At 40.6% G+C, this 19,249-nt stretch overlaps 1 protein-coding gene across 1 annotated transcript in view; it reads left to right on the forward strand.

Annotated features, from left to right (window-relative positions):
- The first annotated feature begins 8,942 nt into the window (after positions 1-8,942).
- Positions 8,943-19,249, forward strand: part of LOC109935447 (band 4.1-like protein 4B) — a 278,476-nt gene continuing 268,169 nt past the window's right edge. The window contains exon 1 of the mRNA XM_048614210.1: positions 8,943-9,433. Within this exon, the coding sequence (XP_048470167.1) occupies positions 9,182-9,433 (252 nt within the window). The 5' untranslated portion in view covers positions 8,943-9,181. The remainder of the gene's footprint in view (positions 9,434-19,249) is intronic.

Consider the following 19,249-nt stretch of genomic DNA (forward strand, 5'->3'; position numbering starts at 1 on the left):
ACTCCCTCACATAAAGACACTTACAAACACACACACAATCTCACACACACACACACACTCACTTTCTCTCAAGGACACACGCACTTGCACACTTACACAACCCTCTCTTACACACACACTCGCACACTTACACGACCCTCTCTTACACACACACACACTCACACACGCACACACACACAGGCACACACACACAGACACACATACAGACATGAATTATCTCATCCAAGATGTTTGTGTAGTTGTAGATACATTCCGTTTTGCTCTAAAAAAATAAAAGCTGACAGCAGTTTAAAACATAGACACATTCTAAGCAAGACCTCACACCTAAAATGTATTGTCTGACCTGAGATGTCACCTCTTGTATACGTTGATAAAACATTTAATGATCTCGGGACAATGACTGGAAAGGAATCTGGATTTTGCATTTCGATCAGTGGTCTCTTTCCTAACTGATTAGATATTCAATGAGAGGTGGCCATTTTTAGAGTTGTTACCTTTCTGCTTATAAATTCAGTGTCTTATACCCTCTCATACTACGCCTGAGGAAGGAGCTGAGCTATGAAAGCTTGCTTTTTCAAATAAACCTGTTGGACTATAATCTGGTGTCTTTTGATTTTTGATCAGGAAGAAGAAGAGCACAGGCTGTGTGGTCTTGAGTTGGCTGATGTTGAAGCCCAAGTCATTACATAGTTCCAAAGTGAGGAGCATAAGCTCAGACAGGTTGCAGTTCAGAAGTGGAGACATTCCCACCAGGGTTATAATCAGGACCTGGCTTGAAGTGGCATTGAAGTGGCCACAGGCATGTTCCTATGGATCATCAAGAGAGATCAACTGATAGCAGGACAACATCAGGACCAGACTCTGTTTGGACTTCAACGTTAGTATAGAGTGTGGTCATGGGGGAAGGGAAGGTCAGGATCTCAGCTGCTGTTTCTGCAAACCAAATTGGGAATCCCACCAACAGTTTGAGAACTACTATCCTAAAAGAGCCAAACCGTCATCAGTATTCAGAACTAATTGTAGAGTGAAATGCCCAAGTGAAACCTACTACTACACAGCCCTCAATGGCTGATTGGAGGTCACCCATTTACTGTCTGCCTACACACCTTTAACCTGTGATGTGATCAACTCGAGACACATTTTACAAATAGTTCTCAGCCTCATCTGATGTCATTGCGTTGCTGCCCAAGTTCCAAAACTCAGACCTTGAGCTCCAAAACTCAGATCTTGAGCTTGTCTAACTGATGTATTTAGGACATGAAAAGATTCTTGAAGTTCCTACTTGGAACTGGACATGCATTGACAGGACTTAGGTGACCTGCTTGGATTGCTGCTAGTTTAGTCCCTGCCTGTTGCCTCTGTTGGTTCACACTACTTTTCTTTTATTTTTCTCATTTTTGTTTGGAACTGTGAATTGCAGTTAAAACTCAAACTTTAAACTTTGAACAGTAGCTTGTTTCAAAAAAAGAAGTCAACAAAAAACTGATGTTTGTTGTTGGAAACAGACCTTGAAAGATAATGTACATTAATTAATTATTGTACATAATGTACAGTTATGAATGGCATTCATTGTTGAAACAGTCATCAAACTGTAATTCTTTCATTTCCATTCTTAATTTATCCTTTAACCATGTCTGTATGTTTGTTGGTGAAGAGTGGGGCTTTATATTCAAAGCAGACTGGACTTAGGTTGTAGATATTAATTAGATTGCTTTATAGTTTATCCAAGTTCTGCTTCAGTTAAATTACTAATAATAAATTGTTATTTTTTGTTCAAGTCATAAAGTCAGTGTCCACGTTTCTTCTTGAAACTCAAGATCATTATGCATTAATGGTAAGAAAAGTTTTCTTCTGCTAACCATTCATAATAATCATGGATCTTTGAATATTTCTGTGAAAGAGTGACTTCTTTCTTCATCAATGTATCTTGCTGTTGTATCATTTCCTTAGAACAATGACTGTGCAGGATTTTTAAAAATATGCTGTAATGTTTCTTTTTTTGGTCTCCAAGGCTTGATTCCATTGTATGACTGCTAACAGCTAGGCTCTAAGCTACGCAGTCTTTCTGAATAGTTAGTCTGTTCCAATTCTTGTTGAACACTGTCCTGTTAGAGTTCCTTTTGTATCATTAAGTTTAAGCAAGGAATTCTGCATCTCTTGGAAAGCACAAACATCTGTATTGGCATACTCCGGCTGCCATTTGTGTGGCTCAACAATTTCTGAATGCTAATGGTCGGCATAATCCAATTTATGCTTAAAAGCGTATTATTTTCCCTAGATAATTTTTTAATAGCTGCTTGTAGCTCTTGAACTACCTCTTGATGAAGTGTTTCTGAGGTTTGAATTTTCAGTGATAATGTTTCCCAAAGGATTGGCTTCTGCCAATGCAGATGGGTTATCTTCCACCCCGTCTGCAGCTCTAATGTTCACAAATCTACATTGGAGCTGTGGGAGCTCTTTCTTGTAAATTGAAGATCTCTTCGAACCTGACAATCTGAGACATCTCAGAAGGTCTGATCACTCTTCTGGCTATAATTTTTTTTTCTGAAGTTTCACTTGGTTTCATCTGTGATTGAGTTAGGAGAAGATCTTGTTTCTGCTCATAGAACACGATTGGGGAGAGAATAGGGAGGGAAACAAAATTGAAGAGGAAAGATAGAAAAGTAAAAAGCAAAAGTGGGAGGAACAAAAAGGTCTAGCCACAAACAGGGCTAAAATACTTTAAAATGTGTAAAAATGTCTGAAAGATAAGTCTAAAGGAACTATATCCAGATATGGATCATTTGCAATAAGACAGATATATTACCAATGTAAATAGTTGTAAACTGGTACAATATGATTGTGATTCTGGAGACACAGCTGCAGGGTGACTAAGGTTGGGATCTGAATATCCAAGGATAGATATTCTACTGCAAGGATAGGCAGAGGGGGCGGGGTTTTCTTGTAGTAGGAAATGAAATTAAATCAATAGCAAGAACTGATATAGGGTTGGAAAGCACAGAATCTGTGTGAGTAGAGTTGAGGAACTGCAAGGGAGAAAAGACCCTGATGGGAGTTGTGTATAGGCCTCCTAGCAGGAGTAGTCAGGATGTGGGGAAGAAAATAAACTAGAAGCTAGAAAAAGCATGTAAGAAATGCACTGTAAGAATAATGGGGGACTTCAATATGCAAGTAGACTGGGAAAATCAGATTTGTAGAGGATCTCAAGACATGGAATGTTTGGAATGTCTACGAGATGGTATTTTGCAGTAGCTTGTGGTACAGCCCACTCGGGAACAGGTAATTCTGGATTTGGTGATGAGCAATGAGGGAGACTGGAATAGAGAGCTTAAGATGAAGGAACCCCGCTGGGGCAATGATCATAATATGATACAATTCACCACACAGTTTGAGTGGGAGAAGCTGGAATTAGATGCAATAGTATTACAATTGAGTAGAGGTAACTACAAAGACAGGAGGGAGGAACTGTCCAGAATTGATTGTAAGGGGAGCCAGCAGGGAAGGTGGTGGAGCAGCAATGGCAGGATTTTCTGGGGGTACTTCAGGAGGCATGGCAGAAATTCATTCCAAGGAAGAAGAAACATACTAAGGGGAGGATGAGGTAATCATGGCTGATAAGGAAAGTCAGGGACAGCATAAATGCATAAGAAAAAAACATACAATGTGGTGAACATTAATGGGAAGCCAGAGGATTGGGAAGCCTTGAAAAACCAGCAGAGAATAATTAAAAAAGCAAAAAGGGGAAGAAGATGAAACATGAGAGTAAAATGGCTAGTAATATAAAAGAAGATTGCAAAAGTTTTTTTTATATATCTAAAAGAGAAGAGACAGGCAAAGGTGGACACTGGACTACTGGCAAATGAGAATGGAGAAGTGGAAATAGAGAACAAAGAAAAGGTGGAGGAACTAAATAGGTAGTTGGCAACAGTATTCACAGTGAAAGATACCAGCATCATACCAGAACTTCAAGTGAGTCAGGGGGCAAAGGTGAGTGTCGTGGCCATCACTAGGGAGGAGATGCTGGGAAAGCTGAAAGATCTGAAGGTGGATAAATCACCTAGACTGAATGGACTACACCCTAGAGTTTTGAAGGAGATAACTGAGGAGATTGTAGAGGCATTGGTGGTGATCTTTCAGGAACCACTAGAGTCAGGGAGGGTTCCAGAGGTCTGAAACATGACTAATGTAGAACCCCTGCTTAAGAAGGGAAGGAGGCAGAAGACAGGAAACCTTGGCCTGATGTCAGTTGTTATAAGATTATATACAGCATTGTTAAGGGTGAGATTGTGGAATACTTAGATGTGCCTGTTGAATTAGGGCCGAGTCATCATGATTTTGTAAAGGGGAGATCATATGTGACAAATTTGTTAGTATTCTTTGAGGAAGTAATGAGAAAATTAGACAAAGGAGAGTCAGTGGACATAATCTATTTGGATTTCCAGAAGGCCTTTTGACAGGGTACTGCACAGGATGTTGCTAAATAAGATAAGAGCCCATGGTGTTAAGGGCAATGTATTGGCATGCATTGAGGATTGGCTGTCTGGCAGAAGGCAGAGGGCAATAATGCAGGGGTCATTTTCAGGATGGCGGCCAGTGACTAGTGGAGTAACGCAGGGGTCAGTGTTGGACCACCGCAATTCATATTATACGTTAATGATGTGGACAGAGGGAACTGTTGCTAAGTTTGCAGATGACACAAAGATAGGTGGAGGGACAGGTAATGTTGAGGAAGCAGGGAGGCTGCATAAGACTTGGACAGGCTAGGAGAGTGGGCAAAGAAGTGGCATTTGGAATACAACGTGGGAAAGTGTGAGGTTAAGAAAAGTAAAAGCGTAGACTATTTTTTAATTGGGGGAAGGCTTTTGAAACCCAAAGCACAAAGGGACCCAGGAATCCTAGTTCAGGATTCTCTTAAGAGTAGCATGCAGGTTCAACTGGCAGTTAGGAAGGCAAATGCAATGTTGGCATTAAATTCAAGAGGGGCTAGAATACAAAGCAGAGATGTACTGATGAAGCTGTATAAGGCTCTTGTCAGACCGAATTTGGAATATTGTGAGCAGTTTTGCCCTGTATCTAAGGAAGAATGCACTGGCATTGGAGGGGGTCCAATGGACGTTTACAAGAATGATCCCAGGGATGAAAGGCTTATCATATGAGGAGCAGTTGAGGTCTCTAGGTCTGTATTTGATGGAGTTTAGAAGAATGAGGAGGGGATTGTATTGAAATTTACAGAATACCGAGATGCTTGGATGGAGTGGACATGGAGAAGTTGTTTCCACCATTAGGAGAGATTAGGGCCCGAGGGCACAGATTCAAAGTGAAGGGACAAGCTCTTAGAACTAGGATGAGAAGGTATTTCTTCAGCTATAGGAAGGTTAATTTGTGGAATTCATTGCTGTAGATGCCTGTGGAGGCCAAGTCATTAAGTATATTTAAGGCAGAGATAAATAGGTTCTTAATTGGTACAGGGATTAAACATTACATTAAGAAGGCAGGAGAATGGAGTTGAGAAACATATCAGCCATGATCAAATGGCGAAGTAGACTCAAAGGGCCAAATTGTCTAATTCTTCTCCTGTATCTTATGGTTGTATGATGTAAGAAGTGTTCTAGGAAAGGGATAAATTGACTATGGTTAACCAAAGATTCTAATTCTCTCTGAAACTTCAACATTAATGAATTCCATTTTTCCTGTATGTATGTCATTCAAGTGCTCTGAAGAATAGTGGATTTAATTATAATGCCTTCCAACGATGGGGAGTAATCACTTATTCCCAAAGGATTTCTTAGATTTTACCCTAGTACCCTAATCTTATCCTATCCATTTCCCTATTACCTTGTCCACAATGACGAGTCAAAATACAGAAGGGAGATAGAGGGCTTGGTGATGTGGTGCAATGAAAACAATCTGTTTCTCAACACCAGCAAAACTAAAGAACTGATCATTGACTTCAGAAACAAAGAAGGAGAACATGTCCCCATTTCCATCAAAGGAACTGAGGTTGAGAGAGTGAAGAGCATCAAGTTCCTCAGGGTGATGATAACCGATAACCTGTACTGGACTTCCCACGTAGATGTGACAGTCAAGAAGGCACAACAATGCCTCTTCTTCCTCAGGCGGCTCAGGAAATTTCTTATGCCCATAAAGTCCCTCACCAACTTCTATAGATGGACCATTGAAAGCATACTGTCTGGATGCATAATGGCCTGGTATGGCAACTGCTCTGCCCAGGATCATAAGAAACTACAGAAGGTGGTGTGCACAGCCCAGACCATCCTGGAAGCCAACCTTCCATCCATGGACTCCATTTACATGGCTTGCTGCCATGGAAAGGCGGCCAACATCATCAAAGACCCATTACACCCTGGTAATGACCTCCTAGAACTTCTTCCATCAGGCAGAAAATACAGAAACCTGAACACACGCACCAGCAGGTTCAGGAACAGCTTCTTTGCGGCTGTTATCAGACTGTTGAATGGACTCTAGCCTCAAATAATGTAACCTGTATGCTTCGAAGTCCTTTTGATCTGTACATCCTTTGCTTGCTGTGATCCTTCTGTGCTGCTCATAAACATTGCTTTTCACTGCATTTTGGTACATGTGGCAATAAATCAATCAATCAATCGCCGTTATGCGTTCTTCTGTACTATATATTATTGTCGACTGACTTAATCTAGTTGCCATGTCAATGAAGTACAAAATGATTTTTTTCCATATCCTATGTTTTCACATCCAATGTTCCAACTTCTTTAAAGTCTCTTATATGGGAAACTCATTATAGGCCATTGTGTTGTCCTCCTATCTAGTTTGTTTTTACACGTATCACTGGTCTTCCTTCTATAAAAGTTTAGCACACTCATCAACCCTTCTCCTCTATACTTTAGTAGGATTTCAAACCTGTGGTAAGGTGGATGGGCAAACCACTAATGTAGATTTCAGATAATTAGCCTTTGATCCTTTAAATTCCAATCTCTTGATGCCAATAACATCTGCTTGATATTTTTATGAGAGAATTTAGCTTTTGTTGAAGGAATACAATAATGTTGAATGTGTAAAATGTAAGTCTGCTTTGTTCTAGATGGTATCAGATTTCAAGTTTGTTGGAGCTGCACTCATCAAGCAGGGAAGAAGGGACCATTCCATTACACTCCTGACTTGTGCGTTGTTCTTTATTTATTCATAGGATGAGGGTTTCACTAGCTAGGCAGCATTTATTGCCCATCCCTAATTGCCCAGAGGGGGATTCAGAGTCAGCCATATTGCTGTGGGTCTGGCCTCACATGAAGGTCAGGCCAGATAAGGACAGCAGTTTTCTTCCCTAAAGGACATTAGTGAACCAGTTGGGTTTTTCTGACAATTGACAATGGATTCGTGGTCATTGTTAGACCCTTAATTCCAGACATTTATTGAATTCAAATTCCACTATCTGCCATGGCAGGATTCAAATCCAGGTTCCCAGAACATTATCTGGGTCTCTGGATTAACAGTCCAGCAACAATACCACTAGGCCATCACCTCCCCTTCAATGGTGCCTTGTAGTGGTTAGACTTATATTTGTTATGAGGAAAGATTGGAAGTTGAAGAGAGACTTAACTGAGATGTACAAAATCATGAAGGACATAGATAAATTGGATCAAAATAACCTACTTCATTCAGCAGAGTGGTTAATAACCATTACGTGTTTAATATAATTGATGGAAGAGTTGGAGAGATAAGAGGCTTTGATGTCGTGGGGATCGAGAAATCACAGCTTGAAAGGTCAAATTTAGAAAGCAGAATGAACTGAGATCTGTGAAGTGAGATTTGGCTAGATTTATTAATCGCACGGGCGTGATCGGCTAAATGAAAATAGAAAGCGCTGGAGAAATTCAGCAGGTTTGGCAGCATCTGTGGAGACAGAGACAAAGGTGATGTTTTGAGTCTCATGTGACTCTTCTCCTGAAGCTTTGTTTTTATTTCACATCGACATCCGCAGTGTTATGTTTTTGTTATGAACGGCTAAATCACTTGTTTCTCGGTTGTATAGTTTCACAATTTTATGAGCCAGGTATATTGTTTTAGGTCACAGATCAACCATAATGCTATTCAAAGGTGGAACAGGCTCAACCAGTTAATTAGTCTGTATTTGTTGCTATTTTCTTTGCTGATATAAACAGTCCAGGAACACAGCGAATAGAATGCACGTCTGTCGCGCATATGAGAACCCATAAAACTAAAAATGTTGAAAATGATACATATTAAATAGAAAACAAGATAGCAGATAAAAAAAAGAAACACAAATAGCACAATTCACCACGCACAGAAATCGGGTCAGCAACGCTATTAGGGATAAAAATGATGAGAATTTATTAGATTATTTCACCATGGGGGTACAATTAAAAACACAATAATACATCAGGTATCCGAAAAGTACAACTTTATCCAATTATTCATTTGTACCCAGCATCGATTGGTGCAAATATTTTCTCAATAAGTAACATTTGCATAGAGACTCTATCAAGAACATTGTTGAAAGGTCAGCAAACAAATTGAATTCGAGGAGGTTCAAGACTGCAACATTTCATTGTCACCCTCCATTTATACATATTTTCAAGAGTGATATTTCCGGAATATTACCTCAAAGTTATAGAGGTGGTGGTAGGACTTGAACTCTGGTCTCTAACGTAGGCATACTTTCGTTGTGCAAGCAGAGACTGGATGTAGCCAATCAGCCCATTCCCTACTTTTCCTTGACCCAACCTGCCCAGGTGCTGCTTGAGCGATGTCACTTCCTATCACTGAGCCTGCTCCGCCAGGTGAGAGCGGCAGGCAGGTATCCTCCTGCACATGCTCAGTTCCGTGTTTGCGGCAGCGGCCTTTCTGGAATGCACATGCCCAGTGAGGACTGGCTGTCTCTTGTTTATGAGAGGGGGGCGAATCATACGCATGCCCAGTGTGGGACGGTCTGGGTTGGAGGGGTGTCCGCATGCGTAGTGCCGCGCGGTCCGGGTTCCACTCTCACCTGGTTCCGCGCGCTGCCAGCCTGGGCTTTCGGGCAAAGGTTCGTTCGGACAGCCCGGGGCCACGCTGTCTCGGTGCACAGCCTTTTGTGGCGCAATAGCAGTTGCAAGTGTCGGTCCGTCTGGCCGTTCGAGCAGCCGGGGTGGCTGCGACAGAACGAGGAACACCAGCCCCGGCGAAGATGATGAGGTTTCTGAGGAGGACGTTCGGGCGCCGCTCGGTCCGCCGCTACACGGATGAGCGGGATGGCGGCAGAGGAGGCGGGAGCGCCGCAGCCCGGGATCTGGGCACTGTTGCCGGCGCTGGGGTTCGGTCCCCCACACCTGTTCCCAGTGGCACCACGGTGCACATCCCCGCAGCAGGCAACAGTAAGTCGATCCTGACCTGCAAAGTGCAGCTTTTGGATGGTACAGACGTCAGTGTGGAACTGCCGGTGAGTTTGCAGAATGCCTACTGATCCACCTGCACTCGGTTAGAAATGTGCCCAATTAAACTTGTACCCACCTAGAAGTGTGGCCAGTTTGAGGCAGAACCTGTATCTACCTGTGCCCAGTTTGAAACTGGACCTCTACCTCTCTGAACCGAGGATGAGCTGAGATCTGTGCTTTGGTTGAAGTGGAAGCTCATATACAGGATACCTCATTCGCCCCTTTATCTACCAGTTTGAGGACCTGACCCAGCCTCTCAATCTACCTGTGTTCTTTAGAGTCATTATCTTTTTTGTATCTTTGATCTCAATTGTTTACACCACATGTGCGCTGGTGCTTCTATTCGGCGAACGTCATCTTTGAGAAGCGTAGCCGAGCCTTTTGGAGAGCTGGCAGTTTCTCAGTAAACTGATAGGTGGAGATAATCGTGCTTGTTCCCTTCAGCCTTCCTCCTTGAACTATCTCTTGCTTTGAATCATGTTTATTTACTCCATTCTGCGCAGTTTGATTGTCAGATCTAACTGCGTTCACGCTTTTCTTTTACTTTGCCCTCTTTATAAAGGAAGTTTCACGAAAACAAATTTACTGGGAAAATATTTGTGCATGTTGATAGCCTGGGGATAAGAACGTAAATGAATCTGTACATGCATCATATTGTAGAGCTGGACTGCAAGAGAGAAAAATCGTGAAGGAGTCGTGAGATTTGCAAACTAAACGTGCCGTTTAAAGTGAATAAAGTTGATCATAAATAGGATATACATCTCATTCACTTATTTATTTCACAGCGTCTGAATTACCGATCTTTTCGCCTTTACAACCATAAAGCATAAATGGATAATAAATGTACATAGAAATGTACATAGACAGGAAATTAAAAAAAAAGGCTCGAACCAGAGATCAGTTTTAGGTTTAAAGTTCACGGATGACTGGAAAGTGATGTCAGTGGAGTCTTCACTGTGTAAATAAGTACAGCAGAACCACACACGGAAGTTGACTGTGATGGACATGAAAAAGGCTTGACCGAAACTGACTGTCACTTAGTTTCTGTGAGCTGCGATGATGAGTCCATCAATTTACGAGCAAACACGGCACCAACATGTCGAATTACCTCGATGTTTGTTGTACCGCTTTTGTCTGTCGTTTTCCTGCTTTGATTTTTAGAAGTAATATGTTTTTAGTTCCTCCGGAATCGGTTACATGAAAAATTGTGCCGATGAAAATTAATCGTCTCCAGAATTATACTGACAACATAGGAGACTGGTTTGCAGTCACTTTTTAGTTACAAAATGCGTGTGAAGCTCGGTCTCTAACAAATACAGAAACCTGTGTTAGTTTAACTAAACGTGGGTGGGGTTAAGGAGCCGATTTATTGTCTTTGTTTATATTTCTCAAACCAATCTTCCGTGGAAACACACCTATATTTTAACTCTTTAGTTACTGGTCGCATCGCTGATATCTCGGTAGTGAATGTAATTGCCGAATGTGAGCAGGAGACTATGTGGTTTCGTGCGGGTTGCGCTTGCCTTGACAGTTTCGGACGTTTTCACCGTTTGATCGATTCTGAAATCTATGTCGAGGGGGAGGGGTGGATTGTTCACTGTTCACAAGTATTGACTGACGCGGGCAAAACTTGCTCAAATCTACAACATTTGAAATAACATTATCCAAGCAGGACTAATCGTTTACGTAAAGTAAAAGTTCAACCCATAATAAGTGGGGAACGTTTGAAAAGAGTTAATCCCTGGGATTTGTTACAAATTTGTGCACTTGAGTGATTGAATATGAGGAAGACCCAATCGGATCTCAACTAAATGAAAACATTGAGACTGGCCTAACTATGAGTTAGTTTAATAGATTGATTTAAGATTTTAACAGTAAGGACATTTATCTCCCAGCTAATATAATGTGATATATTTCATAGATTAGTTTTTGCAGGCCAAATCTGACAAGGTTACTAAGTTTCCAGGGTTTCGTGCTGCTAACTTAACAAATGAAACAGAGACTGACGATTGCAAGCTGGTCAAAACTGCTTTGGTAGAACAATAACCGAATGGTGGACGGCAACAAACAAAGAATTTAACTCCATATGGACCATTGTGTATCGCTAAAGAGCATGAACTCTGATTCCAGGTAAGAGCTGTGATGAAGAAAGAAGCAGTGAGGAATAGCTATGAAAACAGCACAAAATTACAAATACTAGCCATCTGCCAGGGATAAAGCACAGCAAAGAGAAATTTGCAAGGAATATTGAACATTATGCTGCCAACAAAATTATAAAAATATGTTAAAGATAGTCAAGGGTATAATAACCCTGGCTTTTTTTAAAAATGGGTATTGCAAATAAAAAGGAATGACCAATTGTCTTTGGCCAGTCTTCACAGAGAAAGAGAATAACTAAACTGACAGTCCTCAGAAGAAAATTGTGAAACGAGGGTGTTGGAACACATTTTGAGCTGAAAATGGTATTGACAAATATAATGACATTAAAGACCAACAGATCTCCAGGATCTCATGGTTTCAACACTAGCATTTAAAGGAAATGATTGAGAAAATTGCACATTCGTTACTAGAATCTTCCAAAGTGTGCTGCTTCAAAATTGTCCCACTAGATTGGAAAAAATATTGCAGTTCCATTATTTAAAAACGTGTGCATGTGTGTGTATCAAAGAGAGAGAAAAAGCAGGAAATTATGGCCTATCATCTATTGTAAGGAAATTATTGAACTCTATAATTGAGGGGAGAGTGACTTGCAGGAAACTGAGCTGATTTGAGAGAGCCAGCACACATTGTAAAGGGAGGGCACATTTAATTAACCTCATTGGATTTTTTGAGGAAGTAATCGCCATTATAGAATGCGTAAAGAAATGTCTTTAGACTAATTTTATATGCACTTCTGAAGGCATTCAGTAAGATTCCACGAGAAATTGCTAGTTAAAATTAAAACAGAATTGAAGGCAACTTGTTCATTTGGTTGAGGTAGGTTATGCGATAGTAAGTAGGGATAACAGGTATGTACTCAAATTGGGGGGAAAAACAGACTATTGGTGTCCCATAAATATTTGTGCTGGACATACAATCATTCAGTGTTTCTTAATGATTTGGATAATGCAGTGAAAAGCCATAATATCCAATTTGCTGATGGCATGAAGCTTGGTACCTTAAGGCAGTGATTCTTATATATTTTTGGTTGGAGGCACTCCATTCTGAGTGATCATACTGTATAATAAAGAGACACTGCTCCATATAAAGATGATTTTAATACTTTTAAGAAAACTGATAATTGGTTGGAGTTACACTTTGAGGATATTGCCACTAATGAAAAAGGTCAGAAAAGGCAGAGAAAGAGTAAGTGTCATTGCACAAACATTCTAGTGCATGCCAGTGGAACTGCTTTTCATATGGTTAAACATTGTGTATGTATGTCATTCACAGGCAATCAGTTCACAAATTGAATCCAATGTGAACAGCTATTGGCCGAATCCATATTACAGCATTGCACCATGTTTAATTTTAGCATGCTCAGTGCAGGTTTCTGTTTTAGTTGAATGTTTCCAGAAAACAGATGCATATCCTCTCCAAATCTTTTACTGTCTGATTTTTCAGTATTATTTAATCATACAAATAATTTACATTATTCCATCATGGTTGAAGATTTAAGCAAGTTCAACTGACTGCTAGAAGCACACCAACAAGAAATTAAATAAACAGAAAATGCTGAAAATACCTAGCCAGGCAGCATTATGACACTTGCTTAATACTGAAGTCAAAATTGAATATACTTGAGTATCACATCAGCAGCTGACATTCCACTAAAAGAAGATGTGATACTCCAGGAAAACCATGGCAACTGAGGTGCTCATCACTGTGCAGAATGCCAAGTATTTGGGAACTTTGGGGTGGACATCTTTGTGTTATTTGTGTGGGATTAACACAAACTGCCATTTTATTTAGAAGAATAAGCAGCATGTTCTTATTCTTCCTTTTCATTACCCTGTTGTGAATTTCTTTCTCTTGTCTGCTGGAAAGAACATTTTGTTGGGTCCCATTTTGAGGGCCATTGTAGTAAGTACTGAAGAGTGGAGTATAATATTACAAAGAGATGCTGATAGATTAAATGATAGCAGATGGATTTCAGTGTAGATAAGTGTGAGATCATCAACTTTGGATCAAAATGGATCTCTAGAAATACATTTGGACTGTGGAAGGCTGGAAATCGTGGATGTCCAAAAAAATTCAGAAAGCCGTCTACATGTGTTGATTAAAATATAATTGTCAGGTACAAAATGTACTTAAAAAGAGCTACTGCAATGTTGGCTTTTGTAAAGAGAGAAATGCACAAGAGAAGAAGTGTTTTACAATTGTGTACAATCCTGTCTTCACCATGCCTTAAATACTGTGTGCGGTTCTGGGCGCTGCACATTAGGAAAAAATTATATTGGCTTTGAAAGGAGTGCAGTGCAAATTGACTACAGTGCTTCTAGGGTTAGATCATGAAAACAACTGCATGGCCTAGACTTATGTTCTTTTTTTTTCTTATTTGCTTATAGGACTTGGGCATGTCTGGGTGGCCAGGGTTTATTGCCTATCCCTCGTAGCTCTTGAGAAGGTGATCATGAGCTGCCTTCTTAAATTGCTGCATTCCATATATTGTAGGTAGATCCACAATATCCTTGGAGAGGGAATTCCAGGATTTTGACCCAGCCTTAGTGAAGTAATGGTGATATATTTCCAAGTCAGGATGATTAGTGGCTTGGAGGGGAACTTGCAGGTAGTGGTGTTCCTATGTGTCTGCTGGCCATTTCTTTCTGGATGGAAGTGGTCGTGGGTTTGGGAAGTGCTGAATAAAGATGTTTGGTGAATTTCAGCAGTACATCTTGCGCATGGTACACACTGTTGGTCTTGAGCATTGGTGCCAGAGGGAGTGGATGCTTCTGGATGTATTGTCAACCAAGTGGCTGGTTTGTCCTGAATGGTCATAGCCGTACAGTTGGAAGCAGACCCCTCATTCCAACCAGTTCATGCCGAACATAATCCCCAACCGCAGTGGCTATCTCTGGGTATATGAATAGGAAGGGTTTAGAGGAATATGGACGAAATACTGGCAAGTAGGACCAGATTAATTTAGGATATCTGGTTGGCATGGATGAGTTAGACAGAAGGGTCCGTTTCTGTATTGTATATCTCTATAAATCTATGACAAGGCACAAGTCGGGAGTGTGATGGAATACTCCCCATTTGCCCGGAAGGCTGCTGATCCAACAACACTCGAAGCTTGACACCATTTAAAGTGAGAGGAGAGAGATTTTGAAAAGGACATGAACGGCAAATGTTTTACATAGAGAGTGGTTCATATGTGGAATGAACTTCCAGAGAAAGTGGTGGATGCAGGCATAGTTACAACTTTCAAAAGACACCTAGATAGGCCAATGAATAGGAAAGGTTTGGAGGGATGTGGGACTACTTTGGTTTGGGATTATGTGTTGTCTGTAATCGTTGTACCCGTCCAGATGCCTTTTAAATGTCGTAATTGTACCAGCCTCCTCCATTACCTCTGACAGCTCATTCCATGCACACGCCACCCACTGCATAAAAAAGTAGCCCCTGAGGTCCCTTTTAAATCTTTCCCTTCTCACCTTAAACCTATGCCCTCTAGTTTTGGATTCCCCTACGCTGGGGAAAAGACCTTGTCTATTTACCCTATCCTTGCCCCTCATGATTTTATAAACCTCTATAAGGTCACCACTCAGCCTCCAACACTCCAGGGAAAATAGCCTCAGCCTATTCAGCCTCTCCCTATAGCTCAAACCCTCCAACCCTGGCAACATCCTTGTAAATCTCTTCTGAATCTTTTCAAGTTTCACAACATCCTTCCTGGAGCATGCAATTCTGGTCTTTCTGTAGTATTCCAAAAGTGGCCTAACCAATGTCCTGTACAGATTCAATATGACCTTCCAACTCCTATACTCAATGCACTGACCAATAAAGACAAGCATACCGAATGCCTTCTTCACTACCCTGTCCACCTGCGATTCCACTTTCAAAGAACTATGAACCTGCACTCTGAGGGTGGACAGGCTTTGGGAGTCAGGTGGTGAGTTACTTGCTGCAGCATTCCTAACCTCTGACCTGCTCTAGTAGCTGCTGTGTTAATGTGGTGAGTTCAGTTGAGTTTCTGGTCAGTGGTAACCCCCAGGATGTATATAGTGGGGGATTAATGATAACACCATTGAATGTCAAGGGTGGGTGATTAAATTGTCTGTCTCTTATTGACGATGGTCGCTGCCTCACATTTATGTGGAATGAATGTTACTTGCCGCTTGTCAGCCCAAGCCTGAATATTGTCCAGATCTTGTTGCATTTGAACATAGACTGCTTCAGAATCTGAGGAGTCGTGCATAGTGTTGAACATTGGAATCATTGGTGAATGTCCTCAGTTCTGACTTTATGATGGAGGAAAGTTTACTGATGAAGCTGCTGAAGATGGTTGGGCTGGGACACTATCCTGAGGAACTCCTGCAGAGATGTCATGGAGCTGAGATGACTGACCTCCACAACCATGACCATTTTTCTATATGTTAGGTGTGACTTCAACCATCAGAGAGTTTGTCCCTGATTCCTATTGTTGCCAGTTTTTCTAAGGCACCTTGAAGCCACACTCTGTCAAATGTGCCCTTGATGTTTAGTGCTGTCACTATCAGCTCACCTGTGGCATTTTGCTTTATTGTACATGTTTGAACCAAGACTGTTATGAGATCAGAAGCAGAGTGGCTCTGGTGGAACTCAAGCTGGGCGTCACTGAGTAGGTGCCGCTTGATAGCACTTTTGATGACATTTTTCATCACTTTATAGATGATTGAGAATAGACTGATGGGCCAGTAATTGGCTGGGTTGGATTTGGTCCAGCTTTTTTTTTTGTATGGGGCAATTTTTCACATTGTTGGGTAGATGCCAGTATTGTAACTGTACTTAGACAGCGTGGCTAGGGAAACGGCAAGTTCTGAAATTTATCGGTGATTTGAGAGGAAGTGATAAGACTTAGAAATGAGTTGAAGTGGTTAGGTAGATGGGAATGTTTTACATGGGAAATTTTAGCACACAAATATCATAAAATTCAATGGTAAGGCATGCAGAAGCAAAACTCTTGATACCACGAGTAACTCACTCCCACAATAATCAGCAAGTGGGATATACAATGATGTGGAGCTAAGGCAGATGATGAAGTTGTGATACAGGTCAGCCATGATTATCTTGAAAGGTGTAACAAGCCAAAGTCTGGATGTCATTCTTGTTTCTAGAAAGCTGTGATATCTTGTTATCTTGTTACACTTTTGCAGATGTTCCATTGACTCTCACCTGATAATCCCTATTTACTGTTTCTTGCTGCCGAGCCACTTTGTGTTCTGCAGTGCAGTAGTCCTCGTTTGTTTTCTATTGACTAGCATCAAGATTATGGTCTGATTGATGCCGTTGTGCCGGTCATAATGGACAGCCTTCTGAAGTACCTCAAACTCTCTTTGTAATTTTGCAGTTTTTCTTTTGAGATCCATACCATTCCTGATCAGCTTCTTTGCGGTGTTTACCTAGTTTTAAATAACAGCATCAAAATGATGCTACTCTGCTTGCAAGAATGATTTGACAGTGGAAAGTAAGTTTTACTGAAGAATAGTGTTAAAGAAAAACGTTCTGTACTTCAGTGCATTTTGTTGGAATGGGAAAAGAAAAATTAATAGCAAATTCTGAGAATATATTGTTATAAATCTTGCTGGAATATTCATTACAGTTGGAAACTTTTGGAATTTGTTTCTGGAGTGTTATATTATGCCTTTCTTGCCATGTTCTCCTGCATAGAATTATCACAATTCCTGCACAGAAGGAAACCATATGGCTATTGTGCCTGTGCCAGCTTTCTCATCTGTGCTGCCTGTTCTAATGCCATTTCACTATGCTTTCATTGTAACCTTTTGGTACTTCTTTCAAGTGTTTATCTAGCTGTCTCTTAAATGTGGTAATTGATGTAGCTTTAATAGAATCCAATCTCAGCTGTGCCATTGGGGTGAAGTGCCAAAGACATCTCTGAAAAGGGAAGGAAAATTTAGGTCGGTCCGTCTTCATCCACCCTGAGCATTTTCTGTCCCTCTTCAAGAGACCTCCTGAGAGTTGCATTGCACTGGAATTACTTTGTCCTTTTTCCCTCCAAAATGAAATCACTTGGTTTGTGTCTGGGGAGAAAGCATGGAATTTAAAAAGCAAAACTGTTCATCAGATGTTAAGTAAAATGATACTGCCAGGCTCGTTTTACAGGTTTGGAACTTTATCATTGAATTGCTAGTTGGATTCTTTAATAGTAGTAATTAAATAATTCATTTACTGTAATCAATACATTATTCAGTACATTACAAAGTTGAAGCAGGTCTGAGTGCTTTCAACATATAGCATATTTATTACTGTAATTTCCAAGGGATTTTAGCCAACTCACTACAAGTTTTTGTTAGTTGTGATGTGGCTTGTAAATTGTAGATTGCTTGTTTTCCTTGCAATATGTAGTACATGACTTAAATAATGTTTTTGTATTTAGAAAAACTATGATGAGAATTGTTTTGATAACCCATACTTGTAGGTTGGGTGTTATTCTTCCCTCCTTCAGAAGTGGCACATAGTTGCTGTAAACCATTCACTCAACTGTCCCTATTGGATCAATCCATAGAATATCAATCCTAATTGAAAACTGGGCCATGTTTTAGTTAATTAAAAATTTGGAATTTGAGAAAATGTCATTTTGTGCAGGTTATTGATCTTGCAGGTAAATTAGCAACATGGTGGTTCCATTGCATAATTAGAACTTAACCCATTCTTGATTCTAAAACATTGTCACTGGGAAGCACATTTCCCTTTAGCATAGCTCCTGACATTTAAAAATAAAGAAAGGATTGAGGTTTCAGTTAAGCTAGTTTTCCAGCTTTGCAGTGATGCACTGTCAGACCTAATTTGTTGTTTTGAACAATTGTCATTGCTGTTTCAAAAGTCCATAAAATTATTCATCTGTAAAGAAATTAGGTTTCATGTTATGAGATGCATTTAAAAAAAAATCACAGACATGTCTTGTAATGTAGAACTTGGCTGTTTTACATCATTGTTATTTTCAACAACACAGATGAACTAACAAAATAGATAAGAATGAATGTGATAGCAACTAGTTCAAACGCAAATACGTGGTTCAAAGGAACCAAGATTGGAAACCAAATATTTCTGGATTAATATAATTCTTTTCTCGAAGAGCTGGACAGTAGCTTGGAGTTTGGGAGGGGGTCAGTGGTGGAGTGGGATTGGTGTTGTGACAGCTGTGCCGCTGTCATTTATAGAACATAAGAACTAGGAGCAGGAGTAGGCCATCTGGCCCCTCGAGCCTGCCCTGCCATTTAATAAGATCATGGCTGATCTTTTTGAGACTCAGCTCCACTTATCCGCCTGCTCACCGTAACCCTTAATTCCTTTACTGTTCAAAAATGTATCTAGCCTTGCCTTAAAAACATTCAGCGAGGTAGCTTCAACCGCCAGGGAATTCCACAGATTCACAACCCTTTGGGTGAAGAAGTTCCTCCTGACCTCAGTCCTACATCTGCTTCCCTTTATTTTGAGGTGATGCCCTCTAGTCCTAGTTTCACCTGCTAGCGGAAACAACCTCCCTGCCTCCACCTTATCTATTGCCTTCATAATCTTATGTGTTTCTATAAGATCTCCCCTCATTCTTCTGAATTCCAATGAGTATAATCCCAGTGAATGTGATCAATGAAGTAGGGAGAAAGGATTTTAGCTTGGAAAAA

Source organism: Rhincodon typus, chromosome 2 (assembly GCF_021869965.1).
Source record: "Rhincodon typus isolate 14 chromosome 2, sRhiTyp1.1, whole genome shotgun sequence".
In the NCBI taxonomy this organism is placed as follows: domain Eukaryota; kingdom Metazoa; phylum Chordata; class Chondrichthyes; order Orectolobiformes; family Rhincodontidae; genus Rhincodon; species Rhincodon typus.